This window comes from Astatotilapia calliptera, chromosome 2, assembly GCF_900246225.1.
Source record: "Astatotilapia calliptera chromosome 2, fAstCal1.2, whole genome shotgun sequence".
Classification (NCBI taxonomy): Eukaryota; Metazoa; Chordata; class Actinopteri; order Cichliformes; family Cichlidae; genus Astatotilapia; species Astatotilapia calliptera.
Window position 1 is genome coordinate 589,855 of NC_039303.1, and position 25,124 is coordinate 614,978.

At 41.5% G+C, this 25,124-nt stretch overlaps 1 protein-coding gene across 1 annotated transcript; it reads right to left on the bottom strand.

Moving 5' to 3' along the window:
* Window positions 1-3,628: 3,628 nt before the first annotated feature.
* On the bottom strand, window positions 3,629-21,521 carry LOC113030082 (uncharacterized). The gene is made up of 5 exons (XM_026181165.1): window positions 20,827-21,521; window positions 20,509-20,730; window positions 19,758-19,886; window positions 4,847-4,911; window positions 3,629-4,241 (listed from the first exon to the last, which is right to left on the bottom strand). Exons 1-5 carry the CDS (start codon window positions 21,260-21,262, stop codon window positions 4,116-4,118), a joined length of 978 nt encoding a protein of 325 aa, XP_026036950.1. The 5' UTR covers window positions 21,263-21,521; the 3' UTR covers window positions 3,629-4,115.
* Between the last annotated feature and the right edge of the window lie 3,603 nt (window positions 21,522-25,124).

Here is a 25,124-nt window from a genome sequence, read left to right on the forward strand (position 1 = left end):
CTGTAGCCTGCATGCCAAATATTGCATGCTAGTATGTTAGTAGCTTGGGAAAGATACAGTACTAACCTCAAGTTGCCCTATGATGCATCCAGCGGAGTGTGAATGAGTATGAAAGGTGAGCATGGTGTATAAAGCGCTTTGAGTGCTCTTTTTGTGTTTTTAAAGAACATTTTAAGTAAATAAAAAAATTAAAAAAAAACAGCAAACTGGACAAGTGGAGAACAAAGTAATGTCAGGCCTAAAAAAAGACTCGTCTATACCAGATGAACAGTGAAGGTAGCATGTTCAACACTATCAGTCATAAGGTTGGCCTCCAGAGTGTTGAAACAGAGTGGGATCATCTTGACAGACAAAGACAACTTGAAAATTACAAGAAATCTTGACTTTGTGCTGTTTTGTGTTGAAGAATCCCTTTCCCTTATATACTGTATGCTTGTTTCTGCATGTTTCCACATTTTAGTAAATCACCACACCTTTTTTCCCATTTTCTTAGTAAAGAAAAGGAAATGAGCAGCAGCTCAAGAAAATATGTTTTTATTTCCTCTCTAAGAATGTCAGCTGCCCTGATACTTGGACTTGGCCACCTGTGGTAAATGTTGAGGAGTAAAATGCGGATGCTAATGACAGTGTTGACCATGGCATGAATTTAAAACAAACCTTACATCCTGTTACAAATTCTGTTTTCTGTGATGTATGCAGTTTCTGTCATTTGTTCTTCTTTTAGGCTTAGGAAATACACATTTGGGTGTATTTATAGTTAGTTAATAGCCTCAGCTGAGAACAGTAAAATGACGTAGTCATATTAGACCTCATGCATTTATTTCACAGAATGGAAACAAGGACATATTAACAAGACATATTCACCTCCAACTACAAGCTGCCAAGCCTGGGAGCCATCGCCAGTCCCCTTCGAGAGCTTCCCCAAACTGCAGCTCAATTCATGTTTATCTATTCAGCCACAGAATTTCAAAGACAGACTCAGGACTGCTCCGAAATCGAATCCAAATGACTTTGCAAAATTATTTATTGATTCGCTTTTTTTAATCTACTAAAATGCTGTCAAACCTAAAATGAGGATGTGGGCCCAGCTAGTGAAATGCATTACAAGGGTTCTTTGGTTATCCACAAGCCAGGCAGAGAGAAAGAAAGAAAATCCTTCAAGGACACCTCCGTTGGCTGAAGGACTGTTGGTTAACTGGGTGATAGGACACTCTCTTAAGTTGAACACAGGATGCACAAACACACGTACACATACGCATGTACACTGACACAGATGCACACTCACTCCCCTCCCCATTCCAAATGCATCCGATGCTTGCCCCCCATCTGATGCAGACGGCGGATCAGCTGGACCTCGTGGAGATGCCGCGAACCGATGCTGCTGTCTAAATACAGTTGTTAAGTGATGACGTGACGAATCCTGCTTCTGGGCCTAAAGTAGTCTGCGTTTAATATGGCTTTTGTGTTGTTAACATGTTTAATGTTTTGTATTTTCTTCTATTTGATCTCAAAAAGCTCCTAAAACAGTCAGTGATCACTGTTGACCTCCCTCGGCTTTTATTACCGCTAAGCCCTGTTCAGCTCCACAGGAATCTCTCCCAGACCACAGACTCATAATACAAGTCAGAGCTTTATTTTAAAAAGTAAATAAATAAAGTTGTGTTTTCCAAATTGGAGTTCAAGTTATTTTTATTTCCAATAGTGTTAACAAGATTTTTTTCAAATTTTCATTGTGAGTGGGCTAAAGCAGTTAATTAAAAGTAGTCTAACATAAATGTAAATGCTGTAATTTGCTTATTTTAATAAACCATGTAACTTGGATGGATTCGATGCTGGCGTGACCACAGTGCTGTCACGGACCCGGCTCTGGAGGACTCAGGGGTCCGTGAGCAGTGGTTATTATTGTCATTATTATTATTACGACTATTATTTGGGGTCTGTGTCGTCTACTGTTCTGTCCACGTTTGTATGTAGAGTGCGTGTGTCTGCTTCTCTCTCTCTCCCCCCGTCCTTGGGGCTGTTGACGGAAGCGCGCGTTGTGGGAGAGGCGTGTCCGGGCGACTGTCGTCATCGGGAGTCCCTCTTTGCTGTTGCAGCTGATTACCTGACCAGCTGGTGGTAATCATCCCTCCCGGCTAGGAAGAGGTATTTAACCTGGACTCGCAGCGACAGTCGACGTGGGATTATTACTCTTGACCGGTATAGTCTGTGCTAGGCGTGTGGTCTTGGTAGTCGGCTAGCGTGTGTGGCTAATTGTGGTTTTCCCTTCTTCCTCCAGGAAAGTCGAGCGAAGAAGCGAGTTGGGGAGCACACAAACTAAGGGGACTACAACACGGGACGCACTGGGAGCAAGGGATGAGCACCATTGGCAAATTACATCTCTGAGTTAATTGTTGGACTTACCTGTCTATTCACTGTAAATAAAGTGCACTATGGCATCGCAGAGTCCTGCGTTTTGGGTCCTACTTTCCTCATCCCCACGGTCTGCCAGCCAGACCGTGACGAGTGCACACGTCTGCTGTTGTTCACAGTGGTCCAAGTGTCCGCTCAGAGAGCTTGTGTGTTCGCTCAGACACATGAAAAATTAGAGGGAACATTGGTTACGATGTGAAGATTTATGTGCTTTTTTGCTGAAGAGTTTTTTTCTGTTCTCATTGTTATCCCCTACCACTAGCTCAGTCTAAATAGAGTTGTCGTTTTTCTCCTCCAATGCCTTATTGTGTTGTACATTTGTTTCTCTTTACACTCCCTGTTCTGACCTGTCTCCCCAATGTGATGTTTGTGTAATGTATGTATGGTAAGCAGAGGTCCAATTTCGCTGCACGCAACTGCAAGCGACAAATAAAGGCTTCATCAGTCACTCAATTAATATGCAAGTCCTCATTACAGTATAGATTTGTTTCAGTGTGTGGTTCTTTAGTTTATGTAGTTAATAATAATATCTATGTGACCAGTTTCATGGTGTGAATAACTAACATACTGGATTACTTTTTGTGCCAGAGGCATGGTCCCTGGTCCCTCAGCTGCAGGGACGGAGTGGTGCAGTGATCTCAGTAGGGAGAAAAACAAACAAACTAGTATGTGTAATGACGTACTTTTTTGAATAACAACCCCAACACTGGATGCAATAGTATTGTTTATTTCCAGTATCTTTTATAAAAGTATTCACAGATACTACAGTGGGCAGATAAGCAAGATGCTATTTAACTTTGAATATAAAAACTAAAAAGTTACAAGAACATAAGCAGCAAATAAATTGTTGCCCCTGAGACTTTTACTTAAAAAATGTATATCTTTTTGCACAGCTACCAATCTGCGTTGTACGGAGCCCTGCAAGGGACATGGGAGAAAAAAAAAGGAAGATGAACTTTTGCGAGATCTCGCAAAATAGGCCGCATCCTCCGGAGGCCACCAGCTCGAAGCTGACAAGCCAGACGACGAAGGCTGTCCCAATTCGAAGGCTGCTCCAAATGCGTCCTTTGTGTCCCAACCTATCCCAAATTTCATAGTGAGGCCCAGCCAACTCCAGTTTCCAACAACTGTGGCAGCAATATTACTTAGTTTTAATATTACACTTTCTGGGTCACAAAATAAACGTTTAAGATATTTTCAGGCGAATGTAGCCGTGTAAACTTCAAATATCTGCTCAGTTTATCAACACATCAAATACTTGCAAAAGCGTTCTCATGTTTTCGGAGACGTTTGTTACCCAGCAGTTCAAAGCTTACTGGGATGTTGAGACCTACAAGAGCCAGCGAGAATACTGCACTCCCAGCACATCGTGCCTCAACCACCCGGTCAGCTTCGAGCTAGCAGCCTCTGAAGCATGCTGCCTATTTTTGCAAGATCTCGCAAAAGTTTATCTGCATTTTTTTTCTCCCATGTCCCTTGCGGGGCTCCGTAGCCTTGCAATAAACATACACAGCATATATATTAACTACTCCACCTTCTTCATCAAAACAAGAATCATAAAGGTAATAAAAAGAGTCTCTCTCACAGCAAAAAAAAAATGAAACAGAAGAAAAAAACAATCCCTCCTCACTGTAATTTTCTTTTTGATCGCAACACATTTTCTTTACCCCAGAGGAATCTGCATGCTTCATGGGGACAGCCTTTTACTGGCCCTCTCTAATGCCAGAGTATATGGTGCACTCTGGTGACTCCTTCTTACTCTTCCATCTTGAAGATTTTCTTGAGGGGAAATCCAGAGCCACATAGTTTAGTCCTGCTTCTTCACCCTCCTGTAAATTATTAACAGAAATGAACAAACATTTGAAAATATTTTTAAAAACATAGGACACGTAAACATAAACAACACAGAGAACAACACATAGCCTTGTCTGTTTGTTTCTCTTCAAACAATTATTATTTGAGACGACTTCATGTTTCCGTGCAATGGTAACTGCAGCTGTTTCATATTTGCTAGTTACGATCATGAAAACACACATCTAAAGTAGACATATTACACTAAAGTGTGACCTAACCAAACATGTCCTCGTTCACTTTAAAGGACTTGTTGGTGGGATGTCAGGTGTGATTCATTACTAAACTGTCATTGACACCTCAGCTTCAGATCAAAACAATTTCTTTTACCTTTGCTGTCTGCACTTTCCTGTATTTCACAACATCCAACTGCTTCCTATATCTTTTCCAGAATGTTTATCTTACTCGTTCTGTGTGTTTCAACCTTAAAAATTCAGTATTTAATTTGTCAATGAGAGCACCTATCAAGTGCAGTACCTATCCAATATTATGATCGAAGTCTAGTCATATATGTCATTATTAGATAGACATTATATGGATATTTGGATAGCTATAGATGGTGTGTGTGTGTGTGTGTGTTTACCTCATTGCTCATTTGATCCCCAGATGATTTTTCCTGTTCAACATCAGTAAAGACTTCTACTTTTCCTGTTCATTAAAAAAGATATTAACAGTGATTTTTTTTTTTTACCTTGTCAGGTCAGAATCCAGAATAAACTGTTTAAGGCTTTAGTAATGCTGTACAGAGCCTCCATTTACTCTCACGGCAGCTTCAGCTTCACATGATGATAGAAGCACATTTTAGCACCTGCAAATTCAAACCGTTAACCTCCTGTTTTATCACTTTGGTCGATTAAAATCTGACTACTGGAACAGCTGCTTAAGTCTGGTGGAGTCATTTTTATGTTCATGAAATGCATTTGAAACAACTTCTCTTTAATTATCTGCAATTGTGACTTCATCTATTAAGTAACTATTTGAATTCTAGTAAACTAGGAATATTTTTGTTTGTGTTTACTTATATACACTATTGTAATGGAAATGTTGATAATAGTTTTAGGGAAAAAAATTGTTTTACAGAAAACTTGCATGAACCACGAGGAATTAATTTGAAATTCAAATTTCTGGCAGTTGTGAAGTTTGACAGTTCTCTCTATGGAGTAGAGCCGAACAGAAATATCACACAGAAAGTGCTGAATATGTCGAAAATTCACTAATTTTGTTAAACATGACTGTTTGCTTTAAAATAATCGTTGGCCCTTTTTCCAAAACTGAAGAACTTTAATAAATAAAAGTTAACTATCCTCTGCCAATCTGGTGTGCAATCATCTTAAATGGCAAATGTATTTATACAGTAAAATACAATAAATTATAAAAAATATTCAAAGATGCAAATTATCAATAAATACATCGTCAGACAGATTGAGCTTTTTTTCATTCATCTGAGAGAACAGCGCAGTGGATTTACTATTGTCATGACTTTCCCTTACATTTGCCTACAGGTAGGCTCATCAGGTTGCGTTAGTGCACTGCTGTTGTTAAATTCATATCTTTTAGTTCAGCAGACTCCAACTTTGTCACATACTGCAACTGGTGATTGTAGTCTTTCTTCTGCTCTGGTCATGTTCTGTGAGCTGAAAGGCCTCTCTTATCAGAACCAATAGAATGTTTCATGACTTTCATGGCTGTGGTGAGCACAATTTAAATTTGCATAAATTATAATATATATATATATATATATATATATTAAAATATTTATGCAAAAGTTCAAATAAATATCAGTTTGATGATTTTAAAGTTATAATAGAGTTGTTTAAGAGCTTAATTTAAAGGTTGAACATATTATATGGGACAACTCATGAGCCACAATTGAGAATTATTTATTTAAAGTTTAAAAAAAAAATAGCACTAAAAGGGTAGAAAAAACAAATGCCCTGAATTAATTAAAAGTGTATATCATAATAAATAAAAACATAATAAATTAAATGAAAGGCTCTGAGCTGTACAAATAACAGTCAGGATAGAAAAGAACTTCATCACTACTCCTAGTTATAAATTAGTGATGGGATTTCCGGCTCTTTCGGTTCGGCTCACTAAAAAGAGCCGGCTCTTTCGGCTCCGAACCGGCTCTTCAGGTTGTTTTGTTGCTTTAATTAATTTATTATTAACAATAATATAAAATTATGCACAAAAGGAATTACTAACGTAAAAACAAGTGGTTTTATTTATATATGTTTATATATAAATATATGCGGTGGCCCCTAGAGACAAAACACGTACAAACTCCAAAACACATTTCTAGCATGAACTGAACTTCCAAAGCAGAGCTACTAGATCACTTAAATTACACAATTGAAAGCATGTGTGTATTGTTTGTGTATTTATACACAGGCACTCATATATATATTCAAATAATTTAAAAAAAAAGTTCATTTACCTGTTATTACCACACACCAAATCCAGTCATTGGTACTTGCTGGCTTGTGTAGCCACAAGATAACAAAGGCTCAACACTGCGCCCAGCATCCTGGAGCACTTCTGTTGTTCTTTTGTACGTGTTTTGAGTTTTTATGTGCTTCTGAGTTTTTATATGCTTCTGAGTTTTTACGTGCTTCGGAGTTTGTACGTGTTTTTACGTGTTTTGGAGTTTGTACATGCTTCAGAGTTCGTACGTGATTTGAAGTTTGTATGTGCTTTGTCTCTAGGGGCCACCGTAAATATACTTTTATTTATTCACTCCACATAAAATGTAATAAATAAATCATCTAATACAAAAATCAACTATTCACATTTCAAGTTTTAACTATTTACATTTTCAGCTTTTTCCTTTCACAAATTTAAAGTGAAAAGAACACAAAACACTGCAAACCACAACACAATTAAATATAAATTATAATATGAAAACTAAAAGAACATGCATATTCTCTGTCATATGGACCTGCATGAATAAACTTTCTCAATCCTTTATCATCTGCAACCGAAAATAGTTGTGGATGATTACTATACCTTTCTAATGTTGTTGTCCCTGCCTCTCTTTCTCTCTCTCTGGCTCTGTTCCTGTGCTACTGAGTGTAACTACCGCCCCTCCCCCCTCTGCCCAGCGTAAAGCACAAGGCTCGCGTGCAGAGTGAAACGGAAAAAAAGTGCGAGAGAGAGGCTGAGAGAAAGAAAAAAAAAAAAAAAACCCCCACGTGACGGCTCGCGATAAGGAGCCGGCTCGCGTCGTTCACGTCAAAGAGCCGGCTCTAAGACCCATTTCGTTCGCGAACGACCCATCACTATTATAAATGTCATAAGAAACCTACAAGATACTCTCTTGTAGAAACAATGATTGATATTAGTATTAACTTTTAATATTTTAACATGTTTTAATACGGGTGCTACTCCTGTCAGCTAAGAACAAACTGAGGTTACAGTTCAGTAAATAGTAAATATATATATCCATCCATCTTCATCCGCTTTATCCGAGGCCGGGTCGCGGGGGTAGCAGCCTAAGCAAAGAGGCCCAGACCTCCCTCTCCCCAGCCACCTCCTCCAGCTTGTCCGGGGGAATACCAAGACGTTCCCAGGCCAGCCGAGAGATATAATCTCTCCAGCGTGTCCTGGGTCTGCCCCGGGGCCTCCTCCCGGTGGGACATGCCTGGAACACCTCACCCAGGAGGCGCCCAGGGTATATATATATATATATATATATATATATATATATATATATTAGGGGTGCAACGATATTCGTATCGATATTGAACCGTTCGATACAGTGCTTTCGGTTCGGTACGCATATGTATCGAACAATACAATTTTTTTCAAAATTTTTTTTCAATTTTTTTTTTTTTTTGTGTCCCGTTTGGATCTATAGCCATCAGAATTGTTGTCTTGAGGCCAAGAAAGATGCCAAGAGGATTTATTTTAAGTGGATCATCATATTGGTCCATTTGATTGACCTTTATTATAATTATGAATTTATTTTATTTTCAGTTGCAAACGGGACAGACATGACTGTGGGATAGGACAGGGGGAAAGAATGAAAGAAAGAGGGGGAGAGAAAGAAAGAAAACCAAAGGGGAGAAAAAAAAAAAGAACAATACAAAATTTGTAATTTATTTTATCAACTTTCCTTCTGACCATGCTGTCTGTGTTGAGTGCTCAGTGAATCTGCGTTCGACTACTCCGCCTAGGCTGCACTCTCGAGCCTAGGCGGAGTAGTCAAATGCAGATTCACTGAGCGCTCAACACAGACAGCATCGTCAGAAGGAAGAGCGCAGGGCAAGCTAGCGAGACAGAAGTGGACCTCCCCACCCTCATTCAGATCTGGCGTTTGGAATTATTTTGGTTTTCATGTGACGTATGACCCTGAAGGTAAGCGAGTCATGGACTAAAGTAAAACAGTATGTTGGATGTGCCATGCAATGCTCAATTACATGGGTGGGAGCTAGTGTGTTAGCGCAGTTAGCTCGTTAAAGTGTTGGCCGTCTAGCCCCATGCACGGAGCGATCGGCGGTAGCTCGTTAACGGAGATTTGTCGTGTTGTGGCGTTAAGGTTATTTCAACGAGATTAACCTGAAAGCACTAGTGGGAACACAACGAATATGACTGCACATTTACACCGACATCATCCTAGTGCAAAGACAAAAACAACAAGCATGCATGCTACAAACTTTAGCCGAGTCATTTAGACAGCTGTTAGCACAGGATTCTCCTTATGGAGACCTGATATGTTTAATATGCTGCTGAGAATATAGCCCAGAAGAAGCGGATAGTATAGCTTTTATTTTGGAAAGAGACATTTCTCTGTAATAAACTCTCTTTTTGAAGGATATAAAAAAAACAACAGCAATAGAATAATATTAAACACAAAGTGAACCCGTCTTCCTTCATTAAATAGGTTCTTTTAGATGTTAAGGAGGAATTGACTTAACCAGGCTGGCGGAGAATGAAGACAACCGGACACCTGCAGCAGATGGGGGAATCAGTGAACTTTTATTGAGACAGAGACAACCTCTCAAACAGCTCACATCAGGAGATTCCCAATATTTGCTGTGAGGATGGGTATATATTCTCTAAAACTTACAGGAGGGGGTTGTGAGGACAGTGCTGCATTAGCAGAAAAACAACTCCATAAAAGGAAAGCGGCCTTGGGTGTTCTAGTCTCTTCGCTTGCAGATATCTTTCGCCTGCAGGATGAGGCGATCGCTTCTTATCGCTCTCAAGGCCAAAGTCGTGAGCACACATTTTTATTACACAGTTGCACAGTAACTTTAAAGCTGAACAATATTTAAAGCTGAATAATGTTTGATCAAATTATATTTTCTTCAAATCCCCCTTTTGACCCATCTTAAATGGGTCAACACACAAAAATAAGTAACATTCAAAGGAACACAGAGACGTGTCGAAGCCTGGCTCGAAAAACTCCTCGGGTCTTATCATTTGTCTTTATCTGTCATTGCAGATGAGGAGAAAAGAGTCCAGGCACCACCCTGCCCAGGGGTCGGCTGCAAGCAGTCTCGGTTCCCGATGAAAGCAGTAACAGCTGTCCTGCACACACGGATACAACGAGTTAGTGCAACCAGGGTAGTGACACAAAATTAACAGTTCCTGTAACTCAGCAACCAAAAAGCATAAGTAATGATAAAAATGTGGAGAGTACAGAGTATACTATAATAATGAGAGATATAAACGTGAAAATGTGAAAGAATAAATCAACCGTAAAATAAACTCAGAACGGTAACTGCTAAGGACATTCAAAAGTGAATATGGTAAAACGTGAGGAAGGGGTGTGGAATAAAACAATTCATATCCAGTGGTGGGAGTACACATTCGCTCAGGCTTAAGTCCGGAGACCCTGAGAACATCGCTTAACCCTCACAACCCGACCAGACACAATTCAACCAGATATATCCTTCAAGAGGAAGTGGGTGAGGGAAACAATTAATAACAAGCCTAATACAAAACACCACAGAGAAACAACCATTCTAGAAGCCTTTAAACAAGAGAAAGACGATAATGTTCGTCACCCTCACGATCAGAGTTTTCATCATCCGTTGGCGAGGAGGTAACCGTGTCTCGTTTCTTTCTAAATGGATCGGGCGTGGGCAAAACTGGAGAGGAAGTGGTGGGCAAGACCCTAGGGGCTACATTTGTCAGATTGGGACTGTCAGAAGGGGGCGGAGCTTTTGAACTTGAAGGTGTCAGAAGTGTCGGGGGCCCTTCACAGATCAAGATTATGCCAATGGGAATGAGACCCAGGGCCAGGAAGCAAACAAAGACGCAACATCTTTGCCTGCCTGTCATTTCAGGGGGAAAGGGCCAAGACATGTTTACTTAGCTTGGATGTCGTCTAATAGAGGATGATAGGGCACAGAAAGGTGGTCCAGTTCCCCCCACCTCGCCAAGGGCGTGTTCTAGGAGTTAAAGAGCAACAAAAAGTATCAGTGACACAACTTTAAATGAGCTTTCAGCGGTTAAAACTATTGCAATGTAAAATGTAAATCTTAAAAACTCAAGCCAATATAAAAGCAAAGTCATAAAAGATGTTAAAAATAAAAAAAATGTTTAGTTCAGTATGAAGAACACCCCCTTTTGTAACCAGCCGGCTTGTAGGTTGAGTCTTGGCTCCCTCAAGTGGTTGGTGATGCTGTTGCAGCTCCTTCTGACAGGTCCTTCTGCACCTCTCTCAAGGTTCTTCCTGGTTCGGTGGCAGCAGCGCACTGTGTGTAATGAAACCAGGTGTCACCTTTACCTTCGAGCCTGACAGCGTGGGAGGTCCGCTCTGTTATGCGGTAAGGGCCTGTCCAGCGAGGCTCAGCCCACTTTCTCTTTGTGACTTTCAGGAGGACGTAGTCCATTCCAGGTGTAGCCGCCTCTTTCAGCTCTTGCTGGTTTCTTTCAGCGACCTGTGAGGAATACTGGGCAACAAAACTGCGGAGCATGTTATAATATGTCCTCGGATCGAGGTCTAAATCAGCTTCATCCGACATTAACAGGCGAGAGGAGGGGCCAGGAAAAGGCCTGCCATGCTCCAACTCAAATGGAGTGTAACCAGAGGTTTGATTTACTGAGCATCTTATGGACATTAATGCAAGAGGCAATGCCTTAACCCAATCTAATTTGGTCTGTGCACAGATTTTAGCCAATTTAGTTTTTAGAGTTTGATTCATCCTTTCCACTTTCCCCTGGGACTGGGGGTGGTAAACCGAGCCAAACTTATGTTTCAAACCTAATGCGGCTTCAACCCTCTGCAGATCGTGGTTCCTGAAATGTGAACCATTGTCCGACCTTATGACCTCGGGAAACCCATGCTGTGGTATATAATGATTAATCAGACACTTCACCACAGTTCTACTGTTTTCACTTGCTGTCGGCCAGGCTTCTGGCCAACCTGAAAATGCATCCACAGCCACCAGCAGGTACCTGTAACCACCCACTCTGTCCACCATGTCTGTGTAATCAATGATTATTTCTTTCCCTGGGCAAAGTGGGATGGGGAAGTACCCTGCTATTGGCTTGAAGGCGGGCTTGATTCCAAATTGGTTGCACTCCTTACAGGTTTTAACCATGTATTTTGTCATGTCTTTTAGATAAGGGTGCCACCAGACGGCTAAGTTTCTCATCATTTGTGCAGGTCCCACATGCCCCACGCCATGTGCCTCTTCCATTGCTGTCTGTCTGACCCCTGGCGGCAGAATGGGCCTTCCATCTGGGCCACGCCAGAGATCTGTGTTTGTGGCCCCTCTTGTTACCCATAATGATTTTTCCTGGGGGCTGGCTTTGTCCTGTAACTCTCTGATTGTGGCTAGGCCTAGTTGTATGGGTGGTCTTTCTGGAGGGGGTGTGGCTTCCGGGTCCATTACCATAATCAGGGAGGGTAAGTAACCAGCTGTCTGCTTAGCTACTAAGTCGGCCTGTTTGTTACCTAATGCCACTAAATCCAATCCGGCACTGTGTCCTTTGCATTTTACCACTGCCACCTTAACAGGTAACAACAGTGCTTCCGCTAATTCCCTCATTTCTATCTCATGTTTAATAGGCTTTCCGCTGGCTGTCAAAAAACCAGCTCTTAGCCACTGCTTGAGCTCCACATGCACTGCTCCCACAGCATAAGCTGAATCACTGTATATATTCACTTTCTGTCCCTTTCCCATCCTTAAGGCTTCAATCACCGCTCTCAGTTCAGCTCTCTGTGCAGACTGTTGTCCTGTCAACTGCTCTGCTTTCACTGTTTTCCATCTCATGTCTGTCTGTTCCACTATTGCCCATGCAGCCTTCAACATTCCACTTTCAGTTCTGAAACAACATCCATCTGTGAACCAATCTTTTTCTGCATCCATTAGAGGTTCTGCCTGCAAATCTGGCCTGATTTTCTCCTGTACCTGCACAACCTCTTCACACATATGTGGTTCTCCTGATCCCATGTGATCAGCCATGTTTATGCCTTCATGTGAGTAGGTGATGTGTGGTGCTTCCAAAATGGTACTGAGGCGTCTCTGCCTGAGTGACGTGAGTGTGAAGGCCTGTGAAGAGACGTAGGCCACCACACTGTGTGATGTCAAAATTTTTAGTGGGTGGTTCATCACTATGTGTGCTGTTTTCTGAATGATTTTTGCAAGTCCAGAAACGTGTTGTGTGCACGGTGGGTGGCGTTTTTCAGTGTTGTCAAGCATTACGCTTACATATGTCAACACTTTTCTCTCTCCCCCTTTTTTCTGGAACAGGATACCATTAATATGGGTTCCAGTTCCAGAAACATCAAGATGAAAAGGCAAAGCATAATCTGGCACAGCAAGGTCAGAGGCGACAGAAAGCTGTTGTTTTAACTTTATAAACGCCTGTTCTGTTTCTGTAGTCCATGAGAGGGGAGCAGAGAGGTTTCTCATGCCTTGTTCATTTACCAAAGCGCGCAAAGGGGAAGTAAGGCCAACATAGTCTGGGACATAGGTCCTGCTGTAACCAGTCAGGCCCAAAAATGACAACATGTCTTTTACAGTTAGAGGTTTTGGATGGTGCAAAATGGAGTTCCTGTGTTCTGGGGACAAGGAAATACCGGACTGTGAGACCATGCGGCCTAGAAAAGAAACCTGTTTTCTTGCAATCTGTAGTTTGGTTTTGCTCACTTTAAAACCTGTGTTGGCCAGGTGTTGAAGTACCACTCTGGTGGCCTCCAAACAGATGTCAGCCGTGGGGGCAGACAGCAAAATGTCATCCACATATTGTATTAACATACAGTCAGATGGTAGTGGGCAGGTTTGTAAAAGTTCTTTCAAACACTGATTAAACAGTCCTGGGGAGAGGGCAAATCCCTGTGGTAAGCGAGTGTAACGCCATTGTCGGCCTCTAAATGTAAATGAGAAAATGTCACGCAGTGACTCACGAAGTGGGAGGCAGAAAAAGGCATTAGCCAAGTCAATGCAGGTGAACCAGGCATGAGATGGTGGGAGGTTGGTCAAGGCAACATAAGGATTAGGCACAGGCAAAGTAGGAGTGCCAAGTAAGGCATTAATCCTTCTCAAATCATGTGCCATTCTGAACTTCCCCGTGCCTTTTTTCTCAACGGGTAGGATGGGCGTGTTCCACTTAGAGCAGGAGGGCTCCAGGACACCGGCAGTGACCAAACCAGAAATTGTTTCTGCAATCCCAGCCTCAGCCTCCGGTTTGTGTGGGTACTGAGGCTGCCACAAAGGGGTAGCAGATGACAGTTGAAAAGAGACTGGCTCCACATCAACTAAACCTACATCTGTGGGTCCAAGGGACCACAAACAATCTGGAAGAGAGTCTAGTAAAGGCACAGCATCACAGTGGTCTGTGTGTTCTCTGCCATGTGACCCGCTGACTACTCCATGTTGCAGTGTTGCGGAATTAAAGCAATCATTTAAAATTTGGTATGTCTTGGTAGATGGAGAAAACAAAACCTGTGGGAGTGTTGTAGGTGTCCAGTCAGTGGCCGCAAGGGAACGTTTAACCATTCCACCCAGCTCCTTAGCCTGGTGTCCAGGATGTAAGGCCAGTGACACATGGGGAGCTGCCTCATCAGACATCATGTACCACTGTAATTGATCTGTTGTAAAAGTAACCGCTGCTGCCACTCCCTCCGGTGCCGCAAAAATGCACGACATGTTCAAAGACCAAGCCCGCCCCTCACACTGCTCTTGGAACATGTGCTGGTACCAGGTGGTGTCATGCCTGTCATAAAACAGTGTAACATGAGGTGGGTCAGGGGGAGGGACATAAGGATGCAGGAGTGAGAGCCACGGCCGCCATTGCTGAAAAGCAGTCCAAACTCCTGGTTCAGCAGGTGTTTCAACTTCCAATAATGCCCAGTAGATGTCAGCAGAGTCCGCTAAACACGAGGAGGGTTGCAGCAGAAACTGACCACCTCCCTCTGGCCCATCAGAACAGGGAAGCACAACACCAGTAGGGAGAGTCACAGTTAGGCCTTGTGAAGAGCAGAGTATTGTGGCTCCTAATTTAATCAACAAGTCTCTTCCCAGTAAATTCACAGGCGCCTGTTTTGAACAAACATAGCTGTGTAACAAAGTCTGATCTCCAACCGTTGTGGGGAGGGGCACGGTGTAAGGCAGAGTTTTAGGTTCCCCAGATATGCCCACCACTGTAATCACTGTGTCAGTAAGTCTTTCACGAGCAACATCCTTAATGGTGGAGTACGTAGCTCCAGTGTCCACTAAAAAGCTGCTTCTTCTTTTATCTACAGTTATGGACAGCATAGGGTCCGCCGTTGTCCCTTCACCGTCCTGGGCAGTCTGTGGGGTGTCCTATAGCTGGGGACCACCCTCGTAGTACTCCCACCCCATCACAGGCATCTGTGGGGCCGGGGGCACTTCAACTAAAGCACCACGAGGTCCACCTCTGTGGCCAGGATGCTGATAGGGCCCACCACGGGCTCCCCTGCCTCTTCCAGCAGCCGGGTTCAAAGGGCACGCTTTAGCCCAGTGTCCAGGTTGTCCACACCGGAAACAAACATACATCTGGCCTCCCCTACCACCTCCCATCTGACCTCTTCCCCTGAAACCACCTCTGTTTCCTCCAAATGGGGAACCTCTCTGCCCATAAGGGGCCGGGGAGTGATAAGCACCATACTGGGGGGGCTGTGGATCAGCTGGCCACGGGTTCGGATACAAATCAGGGGCAACTGGACCAGGAGGGGGAGCCGCAGCGGCCACAAGCTGCTTTTTAGGCTTGTCACCTTTTCCACCCAGGTCGTTTTTCGCTTTCTGCAGCTGAACCTTCAACAGTTGCAACTGTAAATCTTCGACGCTCTCCGCTTTATCATCAGACTTAATCTGCACTTTGTTAAGATTAAAAATCAAATGTTTCTTCCAGATTGCAAAGTCACAGTCCTGCAAATCAGGATTATCCTCCATTTTCTGGCTTACTGACTCCGGAATGCCCCTCAGCACCGCCCTTCTAAACCACATGCTCTGTGAACAAGTCCTACTGGGGTGATGACCTGTATGGTTCACCCAGTCTTCAACAGCCTGATTTAGATAATGGGTGGGATTTTGCTTTTCCTCCCATTTAAATTTCTGTAAGGTGCCTTGATTTTTGGGTGGGAATTGTTTGCGCAGGGCCGGTCCAATAAACCTCAAGGCCTGCATTAGTGGCACCTCGTTCTCATGCGTGGTAGTACCCGCATTTTGTTCCAGATCCGCTGCCTGAGATCGGGATGTGCACCTAGTTATAATAGCTCTAAAATCTCCCAGTGCGAGGTCCTGTCCAGCTGTGTATTTATCCAAACCAGCCAGCCAGGCATTCCCTCCCTCCATTATGTCAGGGAGTTTGTCCACTAGGGCCTGGACATCTCCGAATGAATAAGGTTGATACACTGGTCTACGTTGCGCTTTAGTCTGGACCAGGGGAAACATGCCTGGAGGCTGAGGCACAGGGCCCTTAGATCTAGTCTGATATCCTAAACTGTGAGGGGTAGAGGGGGGTGTATTGTTAAGGTCACTGAGTTCATCATCAGTATCCTCAGTTTTTCCCCCGCCTGGTGGGGTAGCAGTGTCAGCAAAAGCGTGGGCTAAACTCATCTGTGTTTCCGGATCCTGACGGCCCACCAAAGACATGGTAACTGTGACATTTGGTGAAGTGCCAGGCTCAGTTTTTGCAGTAGTGGTCAGATCTCCTTTAACAGCGACAGGAGTGCTGGCAAAGGGGTTGGACTGGGAAAGAGGGGCTGACGCAACACGATTATTCACCTGGACCACTGACCTATGTTCATTTAAGCAGCTGCGTAATGCTGCTTCTAGATCAGTTAATTGTTGTTCAGTGGGTTCCTGTCTGTTCATTCGAACCGCAAATGGTGCGCTCGCAAAGGGGTCAGTTAGGCCCTCAGATCCGGTTCCAGAACAATGGGACATGGAAGAGGGGGCTCTACTACTAGCTGAGGGTGTCGCCGACAGAGAGGAGCTTCCTGGGCAAAAATGCTTGGTATCTATGGGAGTTGGAGCTACGGGCGGTTCTTCTCCAATAGTCATTATTCCACCAGAGATATTAAGTACCGGATATATGCCTGCTGAGGGAGGAGTCTGGACTGAGGCAGAATAGGGAGGTGGCTGAGACCTATTTTTCTTCATGTGTGGTTTTGCAGTTTCCCATAAACACACCCAGTGATTAAATTTAGCTTTGCGGCCTGCGTGCTTATCTGCTTCCTTTCTGTGTCTCACCCCGCTTATCACACCTGCACCTGCTGCTGCTGAGTTGGCTTCTTCCTCTTTCTCTTTTGCCTGCATAGCCTTATTCTGCCAAATTATTCCCCAATTACCACTCCTCCCCTCATTCTTTCCCTTTTCTTTCATTAACCTTTCAGCTGTTTTCCTCAATGACTCTTTCTGTTTTTTTGCTTCTTTAGGCTGGTGTATGGAGTTGATGACTGTCTCAACACATGTTAATTGTTCTCCCAATGTGCTAAGAATAGCACCGGGACCCCAACCATCATCATTAGTTTGTCGATCTAATTCTCCATCCATTTTACTGTCAATGGAGGAGTGTTCTTTTATTGATTTTAAAGGAGAATTTGGGCCAGCTGGGTTTCTGCCTCTGTTAGGCACTAATCAGCTGGGGCGCTGCTTTAAAGGTGAGTCAGCACTGAAATATCCCTTCAGGTGTTACCAAGCTTCTACCAAACCGGAGTCTGGCGGGTAACCTTGCCTAAAGCTTCCTGATAGGGGTGCTAGTTGGTTGTCACCTTGTTCACACGTCTCATTCACACTTCATACATTACCTGCAGTCACTCATTACCCTCCTTATGTATGTAATAAATGTGTAAAAAAAATTCTATGTGTGGTGTATTATTTTAACCAAAAGAGGAACCTAGTTCCTTTAATTGTGTAATCTGTGAACACGGAGAACCAAACTGTCCTGCCCAGTGTTCCACAGCAAGCATTCAGCGTGTATTTATGTGTGTCCAATATCAAACAGAACATCAAAACATTTAAAACACTAAAATCATCGGGGTTTTAAGAAGAGATCCGTTTTCTCCTATTGATCAAAGGGACCCCTCCTTTGGACTCCAACCAGTACTTCTCCTTTTAAGTTTTAGAGGATCTTTTCTAATAAAGTCCTCTGGGCCTTCCTAACCCTTCTGTAGTTTAGAGAATATTACTAAAAAATATTCTCAAGGCCTTTAACCTTTTAATTTGTTTAGAAAGGCGTTACTAATAAACCCTTTCAAGGTCCCAGACCTGCACTGAGGTATTTATCCGACACCGGAGAGCAACCCGTCGGCTGCAACCGTGGTCAGACCTCAGTTCACTCTTATCTTTATTCACTTATTCACTTATTTCTTATTCACTTATCTCTTATTCACTTGTCTGATTCTCAACAAGCCTTAAGTAAGCCAGACAATTTTGGTTATGAATTACTAGGAGTTTGGACACTAAGTATTTTTATAATGTTCAATATAGCAGAAATAAAAGGTCTGCTTACCTTGTTTTTGTGTGCACACAGCTTTTGTCCAAACTCCGTTCACTCAGACCACGGCCGATGTCCTCCCACCCGTTCCAGTTTGGCCTGGAGCGGATCCTGTTCCGTGACGCCAATTGAAGGATATAAAAAAAACAACAGCAATAGAATAATATTAAACACAAAGTGAACCCGTCTTCCTTCATTAAATAGGTTCTTTTAGATGTTAAGGAGGAATTGACTTAACCAGGCTGGCGGAGAATGAAGACAACCGGACACCTGCAGCAGATGGGGGAATCAGTGAACTTTTATTGAGACAGAGACAACCTCTCAAACAGCTCACATCAGGAGATTCCTCATATTTGCTGTGAGGATGGGTATATATTCTCTAAAACTTACAGGAGGGGGTTGTGAGGACAGTGCTGCATTAGCAGAAAAACAACTCCATAAAAGGAAAGCGGCCTTGGGTGTTCTAGTCTCTTCGCTTGCAGATATCTTTCGCCTGCAGGATGAGGCGATCGCTTCTTATCGCTCTCAAGGCCAAAGTCGTGAGCACACATTTTTATTACACAGTTGCACAGTAACTTTAAAGCTGAACAATATTTAAAGCTGAATAATGTTTGATCAAATTATATTTTCTTCATTTTCCAAAGATGAGTGATTCCTCAATCAGATACAGGGCTCGCAATATCGCTAGCCCGACGTCCCGGGGCTATCTCTGCCCTGCCTGTCGGGCTATTGTAGGAAGGAAAAATTTATGTCAATGCTTTTGCATTCTTTCAGAAATGTAGCTGGGTAATTATGTCATTGGCATCGGTGAGCCACTGTCAATATGTGACATATTGAAATCGCGTTTGAATTTGCGCTTGTTTTTTGCTTTCACTTTGCAATCGCGCGAACTGTGTATAGAGAGCGACAGCACTGATCTGTGAGTGATGATAATTTGTGCACCAATTCCTCTGACATCGTCTTATTAATTGTTAGCTTACTATGCAAACATGACAAGTGAAATCTCCCGCAGCAAGCTTAAACATGTGAGAGGTTGATCGCGCAGAGAATCGCTGAGCTTATGTGAGTGCGGCAGGATATATATTTCAGTACGATGACCTGGATGATTGAGAACCTTCACAGACAGATATATATTTTAGTTCTGCTGAGCCAAATAAGACAGGTCAGGGTGAAGAAGTGACAGCCAAAGAAAAGCTTACCACAAAACGGAGAAGTTATGACAAATCAGACTATAAGGCAAAAAGAAAGTGCAGCTTTATGGTTTCATGGACAAAAGAATTTCTGTGGCTGCAATATGACGAGCTAAAAAACAACACGCACAAGGGTTAGGGTTAAATTTAAAAACTGTACTTTTGTGTTAAAATATATATTTATAATTTTAATAAATGACAAATTAAAAAGGCATGAACATTTTTTTTTGTATCGAAAAAATATCGAACCGTGACACCAAAGTATCGAACCGAACCGTGAATTTTGTGTATCGTTGCACCCCTAATATATATATATATATATATATATATATATATATATATATATATACGCACACTACGTTATATTAGATGTGAATAACTTACCTTTGCAGTGCTCGCGAGGTTGTTTTTTCTTTTTTCTTTCTTTTTTCTTTTTGGTGAGAATCAGTGCAAAGTTCACAAACACAGAGCAGGCCAGCAGTGCTCCAAGCACAGTAACGAGCAGGAACTCCTCTGGAATAAGAAAACATTACAGCAGACTGTTAACATTCTAATTATATAATGGCACAATAATGTACATATCTCACTGTGAGTGAGGTCACAGTATTAAAGTTTCATTTAAATAGTTTTCATTCACTGCATGAATTTTGAGTTTCAGAAGTAGAAACTCAGGAAAAGCTAAAAACAAAAAACATTCAGGATTCCAACCACTTTTTGACTCAATTTCCAAGATGTACAGTGTCTCAGTAATAAATCTTCATAAACATTAGTTCATACATTTGTGATTTTTATGCCAAGACGAAGAAGAAAAAGCACAAGTAGCAAAGGCAGCCAAAAGGAACCTGCAATAATTCTTGTAAGCTTTAAACTGCAAATCTGATTTATAGATTTCCAACCACTGTGGACTGTGAGACGTAAGAACATTATAATGTTTATATTAAGTATTTTGAGCTGTCAGCAGCTAATGATACATCATATTGCATATCCACACAATGATCACCTAATTATCTAACTCACATCAATTTTAGAGGGCTCAAAACTACCATGCGAAGCCCTCTAGTATATATTCATGGAAACCAAGACAGCAATAACAAGCAAAATAACTAAAGACGTAAATAAGACTTTACAAACATACTGGTCTCCACTTTAGCTCCTTCCCCAAACAGGATCTGTCCACATGTTACCACAGTACAGTAGTAGGTCCCACTATCAGATGTTTCACCATATGGACACTGATCTGTCTCAGTTTTGTTCTTGGAGAGGAACGAACACTGCAGAGTGACTGCATTACCCAGATGGACTGGCTCCACTTCTCGACTTTTCTTCGTGGTGACAAATGTATTTTGCGTTTTAGGATCTGTGGGAGTCACAGAGAGACATAAAATAGCATTAACTAGAATTGTTTGGCTTTAGCCGCAGATATGATATAAACAATCAAATTAACATACTTTACCATTCACTGCCACAATTGTGCCATTTTTAAATCTCATACTGAATGATGATCCTGCTTGACAGAAGTACGTTGCTTCATCTTTTTTGCTTACATTTCTTATGATAAGAGAATGCACATTACCCACTTTTGTGGCACTGAATCTTGAGTTGTTCTTTTGAAATAATATTTTGTCAAAACTTCCTTCAGCAACTGTTTGAACCATATATCCAAAATTCAGCTTATACCAGTAAAACAACCCTTGATCACTTCCAGAGAGCGCACATGTCAGAGTCACATTATCTCCGGGTTTAGCCACAGTTAAAGAGATCTGCTGAGGAACCTCATTCGTTTCAGTCAAAGCTGAAGCAAAGAGACAAACAGTAACAGTTAGAACAAAACAGAAAAAAGCACTCAAAAGTATATTCATCATGTTATGCCAAATATTACAAAACCTCATGTTTTACATTGTTTACAATGATAAACTCACACAATGTACTTAGAAGCATCAAAGAAACCAGTCTTCCAACCATTGTGGTACCTCAGCCTTCTCTTTCATAACTAATATCTTTACACTCAAAGGAAGATTTAGTCATGAGCTGATTAAGGTTTACAAAGTGGAAATCACAGTGATTGGCTGAAGCACAAAATGCACTTCCTGTAAAAATTTGCAAACCATTTACATATTTAGAGGCAAACACATTATTGCAAGCTGATGACAGAACAAAAAAGCACTCTGCTTTCGCTAACATAAGTTATGTCGTGTTACACTTTTGCTTTTTTGAGAATTGTAATGTAACTCCATAATTTTTATTATACTCTACTTGATCTGCTAGTCTTTATCGACCTTTGAGCTTCAAATTGTTACATTTAATTGTTTTGTAAATGTAAATGTTAAAAAAAATTGTGAAGTTCATTTAGGTCAGCCTGTTAAAAAATAAATGATGATAGACAAACCTGACATGGATCACCTGTTAGCTCTACTTTTACAGAGTGATAATACAACGTAACGTAAACTTTATTCTGAACTCTATTTTCTGTTTACACAAAAAATAGAGTTTAAAAACTGAAAGTTTTACCAACCGTTTGAAAAAAATGTAAGTGCCAAAAATTAACCTGACACTTTGAAACATGAATGACCAACAAACAGGGTTTTTTTCCTTTGTCATGACATGATATTGTAGGCAAGTACTTACAGTAAAAGATGTTTATTGAGTAATTCTCTGTGAGGTGAGAAATAATGAGGGAAAATATGAAAAGAGGCCACCACAGACGTACACTCATTGTTTTGATTAAAGCTGACTGCAGGAAGTGTGTGCTGTGTGCAGCTTAGTGTGCTACAAATCCATCCATTCATCTTTTTCTTTTTTAATTATCTGCTATTAAGTTATTTCTTTTTCAAGTTATTGTACCCTAAATAATAAGTCACATTTTACATGACATTAAGTGAAACCAGCCCCAGTCGCATTTCCACACACTTTATCTCCCTGCACACAAAATGTTAATTCCATGTTACATAATTAGTTTCATATCTGAGTAGACAAACTTAGATCATTTTTTAACCATAACCAAGTATTTTTGTTGCACAAGCCAACAGAGTAGTTTTGGTTGCTACAACTACACCTTCACTGGCTTCACTGATACTGTGCTGCCAGTGGTGATGCACTGAATTAGTTTTCTGTATATCAGAGCTGAGCAGACACCTACTCATAATCAAACATGCAATGACCTGAAAAATACTGAACAAAAGTCTTTATTGTGGTGTCCTGTCTGCCTGTTTGTCTGTCTGTTTTGTGCTTTTGCTATTAGGTTTAATTTACTATCAAAGTAGTTCTTGAGTCGGTTCATTTGCAAATAAGGACTTGAAGTCACCTGCAGTCTTTTATTTCTATCATACTTTCAGTATTTTCAAGATCTCTGTTGTAACGTATGTAATTTTGTCTATAAGATGAATGAAAATTGTTCTTATTTAATTTTTTGTAAGCTGTTACCTTGTTTTTTTATAATTTGCAGACTGTTGACATGCTGATTAAATACAAAATCATATAAATCATTCACTTCACATTCAAAGGACAGGGAAGGTGAAACCCGTCACAGAGGTGTGACACGATGAAGGAAAAATTCAAAAGTCATCAAAACAGAAGCACGCTGGTTCACTGCATGCTGTGAACCAGCGTGCAGCAAAAAATCCCCTGTTGCCCCTTCAGGCGGTTTGCCCTTCAAGCTCGGGTCCTCTACCAGAGGCCTGGGAACTTGAGGGTCCTGCGCAGTATCTTAGCTGTTTCTAGTACTGCGCTCTTCTGGACAAAGATCTACAGTGTTGTTGCTGGGATCTGCTGGAGCCACTGGCCTAGCTTGGGAGTCACTGCACCTAGTGCTCCAATTACCACTGGGACCACTGTTACCTTCTCCCTCCACATCTTCTCGAGCTCTTCTCAGAGTCCTTGGTGCTCCTCCAGATTCTCGTGTTCCTACTTCCTGATATTTAGATTTAGATCTCATTTCTAAGAGAAGTCCCACTATGCGACAAAAACAGTTCAGGAAACAGAATACAAAGTGCAAGGTGTTGATCTGGCCTTCAAACTCAAGCATCCTGCACTGGAACAAGCCCACACATAACCCAATACACAACCCACAGAACCCAAAATGGTTGTTCATTCATTATTTAAATTATATAAAGAGATTTTATTGTAGATTAGAAAGTTCTTATCAACCCTGTGGTGAATTACAGCTTCATATATGATGTGCTCTGCATAACTGAGACTACTGGTTGTGTCTGAGCTGTGGATAGGACATGAAGGGAAACCACAAATGACTAGAGACATGGAGATGAAGAGACATGTCAAGAACTGATCATTTTGTAAGTCAGTCATCCTGCCAAGACACTTATTTATATAGCAATTTAAAAACAGCAAGTGCTGACCAAAGTGTTTAACGAGGACATAATAAAAATGAAAAAAGAAAATAAAGTAAAAATATATTTTAGTATATTGATATGTAACACCCTTATTCACATGCTAAACCGGGGGGTAGAAATGGGCACATACACATGCTAACACTCTTACAGGGGAAAGTGCGGAGCTTCTTGCACAGATAAAGGAAATCACTAAATCCTGGGGCTTATTCACTTATTGTTCCATGTGTTTTCTTTTTGTTTGTTTGTTTTTTCATTGCTTAATCAAGATTCTCCAAAACTTCTCAGACCTTATGTATGTTTATAGGTGGAAACACTGACCTTTACAAGCTAACAGCAGTGACGAGGCAACTATCTAAAAATAGTTTGACTGAATCAGCAAAAGTCTTGTACTTTTTCACTTTCCAGTATTGTGGTATGTCCCAGTATCAGTGCTTGTGAAAGAACAAGCAAAGCCACATGTAAGCCACATGCAAGATGCAAACTATGGCTGGCTACTTTTCTGCTTTCAACGCCCTACCAACCCTGTTTACTCAGAATGCATATGCATTTGGGCATCAACAGGACGTGTAACTAGTTCAAAACAAGCTGCCGCAGACTATTTTTAGCTGAAGCTGTCGATAGTTTTTAGACCTTCCTTCCTGAATGTGGACTCATTTTGTTACGATAAACTTTAAAATATACAACTACAACTTTTAAAACTAAATGCTAAATACTTCTTTTTAAAGTAGAAGCTTTTAAACCACATCATTGTGAGCAAATACCACAATGTGCAGGACGAAACATGAATGATTCGAGCAGGCACGATCAATTACAGAAGAAAACCACACTGCTACAATGGAAATTCTCATAAAACTATTTTTATATCACACGTGAAGCATATGCATATACTATTTATGCAAACTGCCAGAAAAAGATGCCTCTCAGTGGATTCACACCTCGTTTGGATCACACAAACTGCTGCTGAATTTTTCATGCATTTTTTGTGTGTTGCGGGTTGTTAAATGAACAAAACATTACAGTGCAGTCTAGCCTAGAAACAATCCGGTCGTTAAGTGATGACGTGACGAATCCTACTTCCAGGCCTAAAGTAGTCTGCGTTTAATATGGCTTTTGTGTTGTTAACATGTTTAATGTTTTGTATTTTCTTCTATTTAATCTCAAAAAGCTCCTAAAACAGTCAGTGATCACTGTTGACCTCCCTCGGCTTTTATTACCGCTAATCATTTATTTAAGATCAGTTTTTAAAACCTTAGGATGTAACTACAGCCCAGCCCATGCAGCAGTATATGAATGACTAACCTCGTATTGTGGATGGATTATCTCAGTTGTTCTCCTGGCTGAAGTTTGGTCCTTTTACAGCATCCTGCCATGCGATTACATTTGTTCCTGACCACCGAGAACACTC

Coding starts and splice junctions, on each gene's coding strand:
- LOC113030082 (XM_026181165.1), bottom strand. CDS start 21,262: ATGAGGTTTTGTAATATTTGGCATAACATGATGAATATACTTTTGAGT. Junction 20,731..20,826: donor CACAATTGTGGCAGTGAATG/GTAAAGTATGTT, acceptor TGACTCCCACAG/ATCCTAAAACGCAAAATACA. Junction 19,887..20,508: donor AGGAGCTAAAGTGGAGACCA/GTATGTTTGTAA, acceptor TTCTTATTCCAG/AGGAGTTCCTGCTCGTTACT.